Source organism: Vespa crabro, chromosome 13, assembly GCF_910589235.1.
Source record: "Vespa crabro chromosome 13, iyVesCrab1.2, whole genome shotgun sequence".
NCBI classification, from domain to species: domain Eukaryota; kingdom Metazoa; phylum Arthropoda; class Insecta; order Hymenoptera; family Vespidae; genus Vespa; species Vespa crabro.
The window spans coordinates 3,359,321-3,378,002 of NC_060967.1; the positions used below are offsets into that span (position 1 = coordinate 3,359,321).

The 18,682-nt window shown below is 42.4% G+C and overlaps 1 protein-coding gene and 1 long non-coding RNA gene across 5 annotated transcripts in view; both read left to right on the plus strand.

Moving 5' to 3' along the window:
* Window positions 1-9,704, plus strand: part of LOC124428594 — a 30,796-nt gene extending 21,092 nt beyond the window's left edge. Inside the window, exon 2 of the long non-coding RNA XR_006943222.1 lies at window positions 9,642-9,704. This is a non-coding gene — a long non-coding RNA (uncharacterized LOC124428594). The remainder of the gene's footprint in view (window positions 1-9,641) is intronic.
* Window positions 9,705-10,358: 654 nt separating this feature from the next.
* Window positions 10,359-18,682, plus strand: part of LOC124428587 (mushroom body large-type Kenyon cell-specific protein 1) — a 32,097-nt gene continuing 23,773 nt past the window's right edge. For all 4 annotated transcript variants that reach the window (XM_046972828.1, XM_046972825.1, XM_046972826.1 and 1 more), the window contains exon 1: window positions 10,359-10,791. In XM_046972828.1, the coding sequence (XP_046828784.1) occupies window positions 10,763-10,791 (29 nt within the window). In that variant the 5' untranslated portion in view covers window positions 10,359-10,762. The remainder of the gene's footprint in view (window positions 10,792-18,682) is intronic.

Genomic DNA, 18,682 nt, shown 5'->3' on the forward strand with positions numbered 1-18,682 from the left:
GAGACTACTATTACCACTTCTACTAAACTTCTTCTTTACTATCCTCTCTTTCTTTTCCGATTAATTATCAATTAGCGTAGGTTTCTTCGTTCTTTCGAGTCTTTCTCCGAACGTTTTAGCGACGCGCGCATCCATTTATATTCCTCACAGAGAATTAACACAGAGCTTCGATATATGTCTGAAAGAGAGAGAGAGAGAGAGAGAGAGAAAGAGAAAGAAAGAGGTGGAGAGATGGTCGATCGATGAGAAGTGAGTGGGAGAAAGAGAAAGAGAAAAAGAGAGAGAGAGAGAGAGAGGGACGAACCGTTTTCAATCTCCTCGAGATTGGATTACTCCTTTGTGTGTTACGCAACGATTTTAGGTGGCATCGCGAGTTCGATGCAAGCCTGGTCGGTTTTATTTCGAGGGTTGAAGCCTCGGAGACGTCATAGTCGATTTCCGAGACTACCCTACGAGTCGGGAACTCTTTTAAATTTTCATACAAGTACAGAGGGGCTAACTCTCTTTCTGGTCTTTTCTATCTCACTCCCCTTCTCTTCTTCTTCTTCTTCTTCTTCTTCTTCTTCTTCTTCTTCTTCTTCTTCTTTAAAGCGTTACTTTTCGTATCGAAAAGCGGTAGTGTTCGCGTTACCCCAACTAAATTATTCTGTAGCGTTCGTCAGGCATTCGTTCGTAGGTGCAACGACGTATCTTGGAAATAGCGCATCAGGAGAATAGGAAAGTAACCACCTGTCACACTTCCATGCTCTAGCCGATCGTTCTTATAGACCATACTACTACTGAATAGCGATGTTAGGTGAAGCAAGTTTTTTTTTATTGAATAGTTGTATCAAAACGATGAGTTAACTTTTTTCGTGGAAACTCGTTTCTATGAAAAGTCTTTCGTAAATAATCGATAGGTCATTCTTCGACAGTAACTCTTTCGATCCGTGAAAGAGTTATATTTTTGTTCCCTTGGCGAAGGACAAAACGTCGAAGGCGTCGAGAGAGGTGCGAGGTAAAGGGAGAAAAGAAAAAAATATAAAGCTGGAGGTGAGAAAGAAAAAGGGAAACAGAGAGAGAGAAAGAGAGAGAGAGAGAGAGAGAGAGAGAGAGAAAATACAGGGGTTGGCTTTTTTATTTCGCGTCTTTTCAGACGCAAGCCAGTCGACTGTTCCTTGTCTTACTTGTGTGGGGCGCAACGTTTTTGAAGCGTTTCCTAATTGAGAGAGCCAGCCGGAAAAGGAGTAGTAAGCGAAAGGGATGAGAAGTAGGTAGAGAGGAGGGGGTTATGTGTTGCGAGAGGGTAGGGATCGATATGATTTTTTTTCGGAATAGGAACCAAGGGAGGGTCGAGTAGCAGGGGTAAGAGTTGGTGTGGGTGCCGGAGGGTTGCGACATATCCTCCGGTTTCTACGTAGAGTCGAGATGAGAGAGGTGCAACGAGGGTTTGGGTAGTACGAGAAGGGGTGAGAAGGTGGAGGGTGGCTTGGAGAAGGCAGTGGCGGCGACGGCGACGTAGACTAGCGCATTCGTAGAGCTGCCAGAGGAACTTGCCGTTCGACAAAGAGAGGCGACGACGCTGTTTTATAATTGCGTTTTTAATTTGATGGATTCTTTGATGCGTTTCGTCGCCGTGCTGCTTTTCGACCGAGCGAGACGACGGGGGTGTTTCACGCGTGTACAACACATATGCCATCAAGGAGTAGTACCAAGAGGAGTCGGAGTAGGGACGAGTAGCAAAGTGTGGAGTGGAGAGACGCCGAGAGCAGCGTCTGACCCAACACGAAATACACCTTCCCTCTCCTATCCACCCCCTCTCTCCCTCGTCTCTCTCTCTCTCTCTCTCTCTCTCTCTCTCTCTCTCTCTCTCTCTCTCTATACACCTTTTCGTGATTTACCTGCGCACACCCGTCGTCTCGGAAGTTACATAGACTAGTCGCTAAACAGGCCTTACTACGCGTTCGTATGAGAAATGGAGCTTTTTTTGGTGTTCTCTTTTTCGCCCGCTCTGCAGACTGAATTACTTTGAACCATGTTTCCTAAAGGCATCTTCACCAAGGATCCTTTTCTCTTTCTTTCTCTTTCTCTCTCTCTCTCTCTCTTTCTCTCTTTTTCCATCTCTCTTTCTCTCTCTCTCTCTCTCTCTCTCTCTCTCTTTTTCTTTCTCTGCTGTCTCTCCATATTTCTTTTTCTTTACAAGTCGAAATATCATCAGAATGTTATTCTATATTGTTAATTTTTGTAATTCATAAATGTTAGCATAACTTGATTATCGTTGGAAACGAAATAATTCAGCAAACTCAGGCTTTCGATATTTTCAATCTACTCGTTTTTACCGTTCCACTGCTTTTTCCCCGAGTTGCATTCCTCTTGCGTTTTACGCGACGCTTTTCGATCGTTGGTGGAGGAGTAGAGTCGCGTTCGAAAACGAGATTATTATTCCCGGTGGCGAAAACTTTTAATCCATTAGCAGGCCGATCGCGTTTCATAAATTTTTAAGTAAAAATTAATTAAAACTCCATCCCCCTGTGACCGAATCCCGTTTCGATATTTGTTTATCGTTTGCATGACCCAGACCTAACCCAACACTGTTCGGTCTGTTGATACTCGAAAGTAAAAATATTGTCCATCGAATTTCGCTGGGATTCACTTCGTTCCTAAATCCATTTCGTTTGATAACGATTACGTCGATATAATCGAGACAAGGTAATAATTCAATGACAATCGATTTAAGAACATATCGAAGATTATTATCGTCGAAAAAATATCTATAGAATAATTCGACTCGTGTCGTATATATGATTTCTAAGTATTATCACTAAGGTGTCACATGGAAGAAAAAGAAGTCTAAATTTAGTAGACGTTCAAAGTATAGTCGCACAAATGTGAAAAATAGTCGAGTGAGAGAAAAAGAAAAAGAGAAAAAAGAGGAAGAGAAAAAGAGAGAGAGAGAGAGGAAGGAAGGAAGGAAGGAAGGAGGTTCGAAGGGGGTTGGCAAAAGCTGTGCACTATGCTACCGGTGGTTTAGGGTGGCGAAAGGAGGATGCTAAAAGCGTAGAGAAGGTGCGGGGAGGCACGAGGGATGCTCGTGGAACGAACTGTTGCTTCCCCGAGAGAAAGAGGGTGGAGGTGGTTGGGTGGAACGGAAGAAGGCCTGCTACTTCTATCGCAGGATTTTCGAGAGCCTCCAAACAGGATTTAAACGTTTTTGAGCTACTCCGTTCTTCTATCGCCTTCACCGTTTCGACCAAGATCTTCTCGAAAAGGTGTATTTTTCTCCAATTTTGTACACTTTCAAGAACGTTTTGATTCTCTCTTTGACTCATTATTTTTTTCTTTTTTGTGTTCTTTTTTCTTTTTTTATAATATACGAGAAACTACCACGTTTCGTGTTTGTTCTTTTTCTTACGGCTTTCCAGGTGAAATATAAAAAAAGAAAAAATAAATATAAAGTAAATGTAATCGTAGGGTCTTTCGTTTCCTGCTTTCGTCAAATTTTATTAGGAATATAGGTACTTGATGTAACTCTATAAGATTTATCTACAAAATCAATTATATTAAATTACGGCAAAAGGGAGAGAGAAAGAGAGAAAGAGAGAGATTTGCTAAATCTAACAAATCTATCTAAGAAATATAACAAATATTCATGAAGAGAAGTATTGCCTATATATTTGCATCTTACGAGCATAACGTGCATTACTTTCTTTGTTTACATTGTACGATCGTAAACAAGGTAACGCTTTATGTAAATAATTTATGAAATTCACGATGAAGTTTATGACGTGTAACGTCGTGGACAGTTTTACGACGATATTGGACTGTATTATTTTATACGCAATTGCTGCTGCTGCTACTGCAGTAGCAGCAGTAGTAGCAGCAGTAGCAGCAGCAGCAGCAGCAGCAGTCCCTTTTCTCTATGATTTTTACGAGAAATTTCTTAGTAAAAGACGAGCAAAGAGAGGACGACGACGAGGAAGAACAGCAGCGTAGAGGCGTCTCCCAAGCGTATTTTAAAAAGAAATAAAGAGAGTCTTTCTCGTTAGTCTCGTAGAGAATCGATAAAAATTGAGAACCAATCGAGAGGTGGCTCTCGCTGCACCGGTGACCCTCGTAGAGAAGAGAGATCGTGATTCGAGAAGAGGGTGCGAGACCGAAAAAGCAAGAAGCATATACGAGAAACGGCTTTGATTGGTGATGGATAGAAAAGGATGAGAAGAGAGGAAAAAAGGAGAGGAATAGAGAAGAGAAGAGAAGAGAAGAGAAGAGAAGAGAAGAGAAGAGAGGAAAGGAAAGGAGAGGAGTGGAAAGGAGAGGAGAGAAGGGAATGGAGGATGCTGTGGTATACGCGAGACGTAAAAGGAAGGAAGAAGAGGGAGGAAGCACGTAAAACAAAGTAACGACGAAATGCACTTCCCCCTTGGCTCTCTCTCCGGCAGTACCCAGAGGGAAACGTCGAACGAAACGTTAAAAACTGGGAAGAGGAATGGACGAGAGGAGAAGGGTAGAGAAGGAGGAGGAGGAGGAGGAGGAGAAGGAGGTGGGCCCAGCGGAGGCTTGCGTGAACTAGAAAGAGAGAGAAAAAGAGAGAGAGAGAGGTGCGCGGACCAGCACCACCCTGGGAGAGTGCTGGGAGGGTGCCGGGAGGTTATGACAGCCGAGGTATTGAGCGGATCCTTCGTTAAAAAAACGAGAAGTACACCGCTGCTGCTGAGGCGCGTGGAAGGGAGACGGAGGACATTGCGCGAGCGACGAAGATAGAAAGAGAGAGAAAAAGAGACAGAGGGAGAAAGAGTGAAAGAGAGAGAGAGAGAGAGAGAGAGAGAGAGAGAGAGAGAGAGAGAGAGAGAGAGAGAGACGACGGCTGTTGCCGGCGCTGGTGCAAGTTGTAGGTAGTAGTAGGTAGTAGTAGTGGTGGTAGTGGTGGTGGTGGAGCCGATGGTGGTGGTAGTGCCGATGCAAGTAGTGGGGAGACCAAGGAGGGTGAGAGTGCAGGGCTCCCTGGCTCGTTGCCTCGACTCCGGAGGTGGGTCCAAGGGGTGAGACCAAGTAACCGAATCCAACGCACCCTTGCCTCGCACCCACCGACTCCCCCACGAGCCGGAAAAAACCGAGTGCAACGACTCCCCCACTACTACGACTCTTTGCTCGCCCTCCAACTGCTCTTCCTGATTCTCTCCTTTCTTCTTTACCATCTTCCATCTCATTCTCGTTCACTCATCGGTCCCTTCCATCTTTGAGAAACCTTCCGACACCGGGCGTGTCGGAATCGAAGGACCTTTGCCTCTTTAAATCAAATGTACCGCAGCTAAAATGAGAAAGAGATAGATAGTTGGATAAATAGATAGATAGAGAGTGAGAAAGAGAAAGAGAGACGGAGAAAAAGAGAAAGAGAGAAAGAGAGATTATAAGTTTTTTTTAAAAAGAACTAATTGTGAATTTATACAATAAATTTCTTACGCAATTATTTATATTATTTTAATACAAGATGTTTGTTTTTCATCTCTCTCTCTCTCTCTCTCTCTCTCTCTCTCTCTCTCTCTCTCTCGCTCTCTCTGTCTCTCTCTCTTTCTGATAAAAGTCTTCTTATTACAAATTACCTTCTAATGGCCAACGAACACGGAGGATGCAACTGGTGAACGTGGACGGCGCATGTGGTCGCCCATAGAAATACTATTCGTCGAGTCATCTGAACTATCGATCTAGCAACGTAACCGTGACGCAACGAATCGCTCGAGAATTTCTACCAAGAGGATAAGACGTTAATGCTTTCTTCGATCTCATCGCATATTCTAACGTTCAAGCTTAGTTGGAGTCGGTCGAAAAGCAACAGGGCCAGGCCCCTCTTGGCGAACTTCCAAGTTGCTCGACTTCTCGCTATCTGAGATGAAAACGTGTCTCTCTCCTTTACTTTCTCTCTTTCTTTCTTTCTTTCTTTTTTTCTTTCTCTTTTTCTTTCTCTTTCTTTCTCTCTCTCTCTTTCTCTCTCTCTGTGTGTGTGTGTGTGTGTGGGTCTGTATGTTTCACACAGAATCAACCGATGTAATTCGAAGATCGTAACTTTCGATCGATATTTGAGAATAAATCGATATTAGTCCGAAAATAAAACATTATAGGTAGAATATTGTTGTGACTTTTATTGTCATAATTTCGATTGATTTTGAGTTAAAAAGATTATTTGATTTTGCAAAAAAAAATTGATTTCATTTTGATCGATCGATATTATTCGTCGTTTTCGAAAAGTAAAGAAAAAAAAAAGAGGACACGTCGTAGGGCGGTGCTCCGAAGAGATGGAGAGAAAGAAATAGCGTTTCTTTGTGGACGGAAATGCGGGATGGACACGCGGAACGACGGAAAGCGAGCGAGATCGTGTTCGCGCGCGCGTAAATGTCCCTTCACGTACGTGTGTGCGTGCGCCTCCGCGAACTGCTCCCTGGATTCGCGTAATGGGAAAATCGATTAGGAGTCGAGTAAGTAAGGTGACTGTTCAAGGTGTGCGGATACGTCGCGTGGAAGGTTCTGCTCTTCGTCGTTCTTTCCTTATTTTCGGAGAACTTGCTAATTGGCTACGACGAATGGATTTTTTAAGTTATTTTCCATAAAGAAAAAAAAATAAGACAAGTCTTTTCATCGATTTGGTCAAAATTTGTCTCGAATTTTACACATTATTATTCAATAATTATTATTATATTAAAATCATTAATTATTCAGTTGATTATTTTTTCTTGCTGATAAAATAAAAATTACAATTTTATTCTCGAATTATTTTTGCTTTCGAAACAATCGTCTTTCTAAACTTTTTTTAAGTTATATAGAATGATGGCGATAATGGTCCACCCTATATATGGATAAATATATATATATATATATATATATATATATATATATATATATATTCCGTTCGATTATCCACAACGAAGGGCTCGCTTCTCGAATTACTTCTAGTAGGTATCGCATTAAACGTACGCACTCGAAGATGAACTCATGTGAACATGTTGGTCGTGTAAGCTGCACGCTCGAGCAATGCTTGTGTACACACATATATACACATAACTATATATACCTATTTACCACTGTGAGTTTCCACATACGAAACTTTCCTTTCTGTCTCTATGTATTCTTCGTAAGTAAACTAGTAGAATAAGAGCAAACGAATCGTTTTATAGTGATCTATTAAAGAATAGCATCGATTGAACCGTTAGTATAATTATCATATAGTTGCTTCTCGAAAATATAGATAAGATATGGCATATAACTATGATTCTTTTCTTTCAAAGTTTACACTTATTACGGTCTCTTTTTTCTTTTTATCACCTTACCTTCTGCGTATACGTGAGGTCGTGAGGTCATAAGAAAGTCCAGCGAGACGAATATGCAAAGCCATGGATGCAAAGTGGGCCAAGCATGTTATTAGTTTTAATTAATTGATTATATATTCAGCTTGCATCCAGAGCTGAATTGCTTCCCCCTCTTCGTTTCTCCTCTCCCTCTTTACAAAGTTGCTCTCCAAGGAAAATTTTAACGATTATCCGAAAATCGATTTCATTCTTTTCTTTTTTCTTTTTTCTTTTTTCTTTTCTTTTTTTTCTTTTTTCTTTTTTTTTCTTTTTTCTTTTTTTAATAAAGCAAGGAAATATTTCGTAAAGAATTTTCAATAAACATTTATCATAGAGAAAAACAAGCAATGGGGGATGATCATTGAAAGGGTTAAGCGAGGATGCAACTCGAATAGTCCGGCGCAGCTTAAAGCTTTGGAGCTTTTCCCTCGAGCGAGAGGAAACCCACCGAAGGTTCAATGACGCCATCCTCGTCCTCCTCATCGTCGTCGCCGTCGTTGGCGGCGAGCGACGATAGCGGCTCCTCCTCCATCACATATGCATGCGCCTCGTGGTGAATGCAGTACAGCTCTGTAGAGTTACACCGAGCGCACCTAGAAAGGCACGCTCGCGTCCGCAGCTGTCGTTCTATGTGCCTTTCAAGATACTTACCCACGACGGATAACGTCCTTTTTATTTCCACAACAACAAAAATAAATATAATATAATATAAGAGGAGTTTGGAAATTCCTTTTTACAGATTCGATATATCTCAACGAAATGAAAATGATATATGAAACTTTTAGCTATATATATATATATATATATATATATATATATATATATATATATATATACGAAAAGATATATTTAATAATATACTTTGATATAAAAGTTCAAACGAAACGTTGCATTTTTAACATCTTTGTCTTTCAATGTTTAAACACAAATTGATGCTCCCTTCTTAAGGACATAACTATTTATCCCTTTACGGATATGCATAATTATTATTATCTAGAAGAATAGAAAATTGTTTGCATCTTCAAGATAAATGTATAAATATAAATAATTTAAATAATTTTTAAAACGAACGTTAAGGGAGAACACATTGAACGCAAATTTTCTACATTGCGGCTAGTAAATATTTGCACGAATTAAGTCGATACAAGCCGTCCACTGTCCTCCCTATTGGCTACTTTGAAAGTCTTCTTTTCTGTCTCTTCTTAGCAAAGCCATAGCATCAAAAATAATGACACTAAAATTCGCTTTCCAGTCGGCACAGTAATAACAAGAGAGAAAGAGAGAGAGAGAGAGAGAGAGAGAAAAGATAGAGAGTCAAGTTCATTGACCCGACGGAAGGCGTCGACCGACTTGGTTTTAATCGAACATAAGAATATTACGTCGAAAAGGAGCTTTCATCTAGTAACGAAAAGATAAATCACGTGTTCTAACTATTCTAATCTCCGTAACATTAACCTATATTCGTATTATATCGAATCTAAGTGTTTTTAAGATATATAAAGTTTTGGTAAGATTCTGGTAAATTAACTTCTCTCTCTTTCTCTTTCTCGCTAGAAGAAGTAAATTCGAGTAGGGCCAATTAGAAGATACGATTGGAAGGAGAGTAAAGGCGAGAAGGAAAACGCAGAAGCAACAGTAGTCGCGCGCGCGTGTTCACGAGAGAGAGAGAGAGAGAGAGAGAGAGAGAGAGAGAAAGAAAGAGAGAGAGAGAGTCGCCGAAGAGGCGACAGAGAGAAGGAGAAGGAAAGAGGCAGTGGGTGTGTAAGAGAGAAAGAGAGAGAAAGAGAAGGGGTAGGGCAAGTGGAAAGGACGAGGGTGTTAGCGGGGGCGGATGAAAGGACGCTTACCAGCTACTACCTATTGATCGCCAATTCTTTTTCTCTTGTTGCATATTAGGCGCACTCGGCCTCCTCTCTCTTTTCCTCGATGTGCCGTGTGCGAGTCCACACCTCTCTCCTTCCACTTCTTCCTCCTCCTCTTTTTCTCCTCTTCCTACCTTTTTGGCCCTCACCCTTCCTACTTCGACTCGTGGCTGTAGAACGCGCGAATCCGCCCCTATAAACTCTATTTCTCTTTCCTACTCTCTCTCTCTATCTCTCTTTCTCTCTCTCTCTCTCGCTCGTTTTTTCTCTTTCTCTTTCTCTTTCTCTGTCACATTCTCTTTTATTTGATAAAATAAAGAGATCGAGACAAAAGCATTCTTACTTTTTCTTTTCCTTTGTTTCTTCCTGACGTTCGACAATGTTTCATTAGAAATAGGTAAATTTATTAGTGATACATGGATTCGATTTTAGACGATAAAAAATGCAATGTCTTTTGTTTCAGGTTACAATCGGTAAGAGAGAAAGAGATAGTTGAAGAAGTCTGGTCGTTTCGGTGCAGGAAGAAGAAAGAGGAGAGAGGGAAAGTCGAGGGCGCAAGCGTGCACGTGCTCTTTGCGCGTTCCTATGCCCTAAGCAGTCTGTCCCACTATCAGAAGTGGCACCGAGGACGGAGGAAACGCGGAGGCTAGTCGTCCCTCCGTCGTGTCGGCCTCATCCCCTCCCCGGTTACGCGGTATCCCTCCAGCCTGCACGGAGGACCACCGCCGCCGCCGCCGCCACCGTCGACGTCGAGCATACAACGACAACGACGAAGACGACGGAAACGATCAAGACAACGACGACGACGACGACGACGACAACAACAACGACGAGGACGACGACGACGACGACGACGACGACGACGACGACGACGCCGACAACAACGACGACGACGACGACGACGACTCCAACGACGACGCCGACGACGACGACGACGACGCCGACGACAACGACGACGACGAGGACGAGAAAGACGGATCGTTTGTGACGTCGAGAGAGAAGCACGCGCTACTCCGCCGCGTGCCGCGTCGGCTGTTAGGGGAAGCAAGAGAAGGGGAAAGAGGAGAAGACGACGTACCGAGGAGGAGAAGGCAACGTTGTTGGTGGTGGTGGTGGTGGTGGTGGTGGTGGTGGTGGTGGTGCAGTTGCTGCCGGACGTGAACGTGTTGGTGATAGTAGTAGTGGTGGTGCTGGTGGGGACGGCACCGAAAGGAAAGAGGTGCTGGAGGAGAACGACGGCGACGGAAAGGAGAAAGGGGAGGAGGAGGACGGTGGTGGTGGTGGTGGTCGTGGTGGTGGTGTTGGTAGTGATAGTGGTGGTGGCGGCGGCGGCGGCGGCGGCTACGACGACGGTGGTGGAGGAGGAAGAAGAGGAGGAGGAGGAGGAGGAGGTGGTGGTAAAGGTGGAGGTGGCGAGGCTCGTGGCGGCGGCGAAGGAGACGCGGACGTCCACGCGGGTACACGAGGCAGGCACACCCGGCCGGCACGCACACCCATATTCTAAGATGTGATTTCAAAAATGGCGGATTGCCCCTATGCCCGCTGTATACAGGAACGCAGACATATCCGACGGGAGCTGCTGCGATGGACAAAGAATATGGTCTTCGTAGTCGGTGAGTAAAGCAGACACGAACAGCTGCTCGCCCTCTCGCGTGGGTGTGGTGCTGCTGTGTGATGCTGCGTATATGTTTGTGTGTTGCGCGTGCGTCCATGAGAATGTGTATGTGGAGTACGGACGGGGAGGAGGGACACACGCCGCTCCTGAGACCTGTTGCGAACCGAAATACCGAATCCTGCTAGACACACCGATACACCCCTTGAATCCGTGCGTTCAACAGGGTGATTCTCCGCGTGCTCCCTTTTTTCTTCCGTTTTTTCTTTCTTTTTTTTCTTTTTTTTTTTTTTTTCTTTTATTCCTTCCTAATTCTTTTCAATGTTTCTTCTTTGGATTAGATTGGAAAGAAATTTTGGAAATTTTCTAGCACAGGTTATTTCGACAAGATCTATTCGATCGAATAATTTGATTCGTTTGGACTTTTTTTTTTTCTTATCGCTCGAATGAAATTGCATTTCATTGGGAATAGCAAAATGTGTTTGGAATTCCGAAAGAGTTGTGCGTCTTGACCACGGACAACGGATTCCAGCCGCCGCCCGAAAGTGCTTTCTTTTCTTCTTTTTCTTACAGCCTGTCCTCCCCTGCTTCCTCTTTCTTTCTCGACACACCCCACCAAGGAGACCCTATCTCTTCCCCACCCTCGTAACCGGTTCGACGAAGGGAGAGTTTCGTCGGTCGCAGAAGGCGTGTGGAGACGCGCGTGTCGGTGTTGCTTGGGCTCGTAGTCGTCGTCCTCTTCGTCGTTACGCTTCTTTTTCCTGACCTCTCACTCCCTCTCTCGCTTTCGCTCTCTCTCTCTCTCTTTCTCTCTCATTCTACCATCCCCATCTCGTTGGAAGTGTGTCCTCTCCCTCTCTTACCTTTCTTTTACTTTTTTCTTCGTTCGGGAACGCAGCTGCCGCTTCGGTGGTCGAGAAATTTTCGCGGATTCCTCCCTTCTACTTTCAACTCTCCTTCTTTTGTTCCACGAAGATTCCAAAAGGGTGGTTCGCGGCGTTCCGCGAGTCGGCGTGTATGTGTCCCTCTCTCGGTAACACCCCCTCCGACTTCCTTTCCACGATCTTCGAAGATCGACCAGTGCGCGTTCGGGAAGTCTGACGAAAGGTGTCGCGAAAGAAACGAGACATTAGTGTATCGGAGGAACGTGACATTGATAACTTAGACCCAAAGTTATCTCTGTCTTTGTCTAAATCTGCGTGTCCTAGGGAACACTTGTCGGCGGTGTTTTTTTACAAATTCCCACCGATCTCGACGCGATCACGCGCGCTCTAATCCACCTCGTTTGAACGTTTGCACGTAACTCGAGAGAGAGAGAGAGAGAGAGAGAGAGAGAGAAAGAGGGTGAGAGGGAGGGAGAGAGAGAGAGTATGGAATTGGACGTAACGATGGACAACCGATCGCAACAATGTCCTCGTCCTCTTCGATTCGTGTGTCGAAGAAGATCAACGAGAGACTGTGCGTTTCTACTCTTACTTGAATGTCTACTTGTTCTTCGAGTTTAACATCATGTCGATCGGCTATCGACTGAACATCGAGAAAACGCGGAAGACGAAGATAAAGAACGTGTCACCGGCTGTACAGACTCTGCGTAGAGAATAGGTACGAGAGACATTACAAAGCTGCAGTTTGTTTTCTCTAAGCGCTCTAAACGCGTGGTACTAGTCTAGCACGTGTTGCGCGATTAGAACCGGCTACTGACTGTTCTTTCGTTTCGTTTTGAGAAAGTATAAGTTTCTCTATTCGTTTAAATACTCGAATCATTATGATAAATGAATTGCAATTTTAAGTTCATTAGTATTTCGTTTATTAGAAATTATTCGAAGATATGATAAAACGTTCGATAGATGCAGTTGGCACTGATCGTTAAAAGCCACATAAAAAAGAATGTCGAGTGGATAGGAAAAAAGAGACGGAGGAAGAGGAAGAGGAAGAGGAAGAGGAAGAGGAGAAAGAGGAGATGGTAAAAACGGGGAATGGGTGGGTAAGGAGAAAACCGAGGAGGAAGCAGCGCGGGAAGTAACAATAAAAATTCGTGGGCATTCGTGTTTCGTCGCCGAGCTAGAGAGTGGAACGGGGGAGTCTCGTGGAGGTGGTGGATAAGGGATGGAAGAGAGATAGAGGGAAGTGGTGGATAGAAGTAGGGGGTGCGTAATGAAACGATATTGAGTAGCCATGGTGGGGAGGAGAGTTGTGGAAAGAGGTGGGGATCGTCTTTTCGCCCTCTCTGTCGATTGACCTCGCTTCGACGACGACGATGACGACGACGACGACGACGACGACGACGACGACAACGACGACGGCGACGCCGATGAAGAAGGGTAGTAGGGAGAGGCGAATCAGGGGCGGACATCGAAGAGTGCAACGGTGGGGACCGAACTAACCTCTACCACCCTTAAAAGTTCGAGGGAGGGAGAAGTTAAATTGACGAAAATGACGAGACGGCACCTCTCCATCCCTCGCCTTTCCATTTCCTCCTCCTCCTCTTCCTCCTCCTCCTCCTTCTCCTTCTCCTTCTCCTTCTCCTTCTCCTCTTCCTCCTCCCCATCCTCTCCTTCTCTCTTTTCTTCTATCTATCTCATTTCTTTCTCCCTTTTTACAACGATGCACCAACGATGCCTCGAAAAGTTCAAATCGATGCTTCGACGTCATCGGAGCAACAAGGATTCGTGATAATTGTTCGGCCGAAACAAGTTTCTATGGTATATCGTCTACCTATCGGTTCATTCGTTCGATTTCGATATAGCTAACGTGCAATCGATAGAAACTGACGTTTTCCTTCGTGCTGAAGTGAATAGGATAAACTCCTGATTAATTTCGTACCTGTGATTCATGAGTCTCAGAAAATAGGATCTCTTGCATTTCAAATTATTGATTGATCGAATACAATCGAAGAAAGAAAACAAAAGTAATTAAAACTATTTCAATCTTTCGTTTTCCTGTTTTTTTTTCTTTCTTTTTTTTGTCGATCTGTAAAATTGAAGGAATATTACTCGAAGTATTAGTTCGTAGGGGGGAAAAAAATGATCTGTCTTTATGACGTGTGATAAAATTGACATTACTGTCGCTAGTAATGAATTTCGTTATACGCTTATGCAATAATCGTTCGCTTATCAACGTAATTAGCTTACCGTTCGTTATCGCTGGCGGGTGCTAATTACGCATTAATTTTCTAAATAATTGAAGGTATAACTTGTAAAATAGCAATTGTCAAGTGATGTACTATGTTCTCATTTATTTGTTGATAATTCTTTTGATGATTATGTTTGTTCGCTCCTCTTAAAAGTATTCATTTTTATATGGCTATATTTAGTCGTATACGAATTTTTAAATTAATCAGACAAATAAACGAAAGAGAAAGAAAGAGAGAGAGAGAGAGAGAGAGAGAGAGGGAGGGAGGGAGGGAGAGGAAGAGAGATTCTTTGTCGAAAATTTATTACGTTCTTTTTGTAATCCAGTTTTTTTTTTTTATCCGATGGTTATATTTTCTTCGATTCAAAGTTTCGATTCTCGTCAGTGCGGCGTAATAATGAGATTAGTGGCCGACTGGTACTGTACGTATACGCGCGCGTCCATGCTATCCAGTGCACGTGCGCTCGCGTATGCGTTCTATACATATATATAAATATATACACACACACACACACACACACACACACACACACACACACATATATATATATATATATATATGTGCACACGTTGACTACACTTGCATAGATGGAAGAGAGAAGGAGAAGCTCGGTAACGATTACACGTGGATGGGTTGATCGCTCTTTCTCTCTTCCTCTCCTTCATTCTCCTTCTCTCTCTCTCTCTCTCTCTCTCTCTCTCTCTCTCTCTCTCTCTCTCTTTCATCCATCTCTAGCTCTTTAACAGCGTTAAGCCGCAAAAGTTTATATAATTAAACCATGCGCATAAATATTTGCAAGAATGTGGTTTTCGTCTATATTCATGACATTTTATCGTCCATTTTATATCGTTTTTGTATATATACGTATATATATATATATATATATATATATATATATATATGCATATGTACATGTCGTTTTTGTATGTAAAATTGGAGCAAGCAGTTTCACCGAAGAAGCAAGTATCTCTCTTTGTTCTCGCGACGAGTATGCAGCTTTACGTGCATCTCTTTAGGGTCCAGTCTCATACGAAATATTCGCACGTGTCCGCTCTTACTCTCGCACTTATTGTATGTTGCTTTTATTTTCTCTCTCTCTCTCTCTCTCTCTCTCTTTCTCTCTTCGTCTTTCGGTGTACGAACACGCTGTAGAGGCCTTTGTTAAGAGCGACGTTGCATACGTTAATCTCTGGTAGCCTCTCTTCCCGCGGGTAATCCTAGACGTCGGACCGACGATAAATGGGTCACCAGACGACGACTGTATCGTCAGTCTGGCATCCGATTACCGCTCACATCGCTTACCAAGCGTGAACACGACGAAAATCTTACCTCCCCCACTTCTCTCTCGCGGCTTCCTTTTCAAGATTCGCATTTCTTTCAACGAAAGTAGCTCGACCAACTTTGCTTGCGTTTCTTATAAATAACACTCTTTTGATTTTATTATTAAACAAAAAATGAATCATTACGTTCGTTCTTTCTATAGTAATGAAATATAAATGTATTTAGGCATTATTTTTGGAAAAATATTGAACTCTATTTGTCAGTTTTTTATTTATTTATTTATTTTTTTTTTTTATAGCGATTGCGTAAGACACTTCGATCAAACCTATTTAAAACCTCGCCAATTTCTTATAAACATTAAAAGAAGAATTATTGTGGAAGAGTCCAAAAGGTCGATTGAAGCCGAAAGAGAAAAAGGATTAAGAAAGAAAAACAAAAACAAAAAGAAAAAGAGAAAGAGAGCGATTGATGATCGATGAAACGTTTTTCATTTGCGGCTGTATGTACTTGCGCGTGTCCGCCGTGAAGCAGTAAAAAAAGAAATCGTTAACCTATTGGCTTATTTAGAGACACGTTGCAGCGTACTTGTGACCTTAACCAACTCCGGGCGAATAGCTTTGAACGCGAGCGTCGTGATTATTGGGTTCCGCGATTGATAATACTCCTCTCTCGTTGGTACCGTAGCATTTGCCGCCAAGTAGCACACGGAGAGTCTCTTTGATGGCTTCAAAGACGGTTCTCTGCAATCACCAGCAAATGTTACGGGAATCCTTTCTTCGTTTGCATTATCTTACGTCAGCGTCAGGAATCGAACAGAGAAAGAGAATGAGACACAGAGAAAGATGGATAGATAGAGACAGTCAAACAGGGACAGAGATAAAGGTAGAGAGAGAGAGAGAGAGAGAGAGAGAGAGAGAGAGAGAGAGAGAGAAAGAGCGAGCACAATCAAAGTATTTGTTGCATATACCACATTGATCCTTTCAGATCAATTTGCAAAATTGATTTAATCGATCTTTCCTTTTCCATTTTTATTTCTCTAATCTTCACTTTTTTGTCTCTTTCTCGAAATATATGTTTATTTGAAACGTAGATAGCGCAGATAGTGCAAGTTTATTTTTCATTTGGTATTCGACTTTTGACAGAATCGAATCGAATCGAATCGCATTTACGTCGGTGCAGGTGTTAAGAGGACTCTTTTGATTTAGATCCGTTCGTTTCTGATCGTCGTTATTCATGGTAACGCGGGAATCCTCGCAGATTCAACGATGACACCGCGACGACGCGTATGGAAGCGTTAATTCGACCGGTTGCGTCTCGAAATTCTATAGCTCTGCTATATACCATAGACGATTACTGTATATACATAGATATAGGTTTACATGTGTCTATGTGCACGCAATGTTCTCTGCTTTGGAATTGTCCTCGTAAGAATATCGAAACCATTTGTCGCATTTCTCTCTCTCTCTCTCTCTCTTTCCTCCCCCCTCTACTTCCTTTTTTCGATAGAAACGATAATCTGTTTGTTGAAATTGTTTCGAATTTGCTTTTCTTTCATATATAAATATAGAAATCTTTTATCTTGGATCTAAAGGAAGATAGAGTTTATTCGTTGGGATTATTATTTCATTTCGTGACGTCGTTCCATTAGTTTCGAACCAAAGCGTGATCTTCGAGATCGTTATACTGCTGTTACTACTACTATCATCGTTCGAGAATAAAGAGAGAAAGAGAAAGAGAGAGAGAGAGAGAGAGAGAGAGAGAGAGAGAGAGGGATATAAAGAGAAAAAGAGAGACAGAAAGAGAAAGAGAAAAGAATAGTTTGAAGAAGAGTAAAAGAACTTGGAAATGTTCGAAAGAGAGGGAAACAAGAGGAACAGAACAAGTTGCTTGCGTACTATGTGCGAGCTTGAAAAACGGACGATGTTAAGAGAAAGAGAGAAAGGGTGAAGGGGACAAGGAGAAGAGAAGAGAGAATGGAGTAGAATGGTTCGCGAGGTCAGCCCACGTTCGTACATATTCTCACGTAGATCTCTGTCTATACGAAGACCAACACAAACGACGAAATACACTTTGACGAACGTTGTTGAAGGAAAAGAAGGAGTTGCTCGATAATAGATCGGCTGGCTCATGGTCGTTACTACGAAAGGGGACACAAAGAGCATGGGACCAGAAAATTCGCCAGCTGGAACTCCGGTTAACCAGAACCCCGTGCACTTTGCGACGTTCTTTTTCAACCTTTACCTATATCTCCTCTCTCTCTCTCTCTCTCTCTCTCTCTCTCTCTCTTTTTTTCTCTTACTAACACAGGTTTTTTCATCTTTCCTTATCGTACTAAAAATGTCTCTTCAAATGAATTTTTTTCTTAAGAATGATAATCCGTTCATTCTTTCAAACGTCGAATCATGATCAAGTTATTTCAAATTTTGTCAAGATCGATTTTCCCTTTCATCTAGATTTATCTTCGACAACAATTTTGCAGTACCTCGTTTGCGGTTAATTCGCGAAGCACGCAAAGTATCGCGTTTCTCAAACAAACCGCCCACTTGTCGTTTATGTTGCGCGCAAACGCGAATCCAGCTTTGTACTCGCGCGTAGTAATAGTTACAATGGATCGTGCAAACGTTAGGAAGTTTGCGTCGCGCGCCTCGATCCAATTTCGCTTCTTGTTGTATGAGCTTAGTCGTACACTGATTTGACTTTGACTTTGTAAAAATGAAAATGTCCTTACTATCGTACTAATAACTTTTATTAATCTTCTATCTCTTTTTATTACGGTTACACTTAGTTTTATCTTTTTTTCTTTTTTTTTTTTTTCTTTGTTCCCTACGTTATTTTACGATAATAAACGTTCGATTCTTTCTTAAAAGTGACAGGTGGTATCGTTGAATACACCCACGTTTGTGTCCTTGATCCAAATACAGAAAACTTGCAAACGTAAATGTTATACACTCTTTGTATTACTTTATAGTACTTTCACATTTTTTTTTACCAATTAGATATAGCGATTTGATTCATAAGTAGGAACTGTTAGGAATAACGAGTTAGTTCTTTTTCTTTTTTTTTTTTTTTGTTTTTCAATAAAGACCAATTTATGAATCAATAGTATTAATTCTATCGATGAGAAATAATTCTTCATTTTAAGAAACTTATTGAAATTTTTAATACAATCGAATCTTTCGAAATTGAACATAGTGCACAAAGATGCTGTTAAAACTTGATACTGGTTAAGATTTTAACGAGACGAGAGGTAATACTCGTACCTTCTCGAGTAAAAGAATGAGACAGAGAGAAAGAGTGAAAAAGAGAGAGAGAGAGAGAGGGCGAGAGAGAGAGAGAGAGAGAGAGAGAGAGACTCGGTATTTCGACATCCATCGTGTTCTGTCCTTCGTTCGCCTCGGAAACCACTAAGTGGCCCTACTCGGTGAATGGAAGTCCCGCGATCGTGCAACAAAGCGGGGAAGATAACTTCAGACTAGCG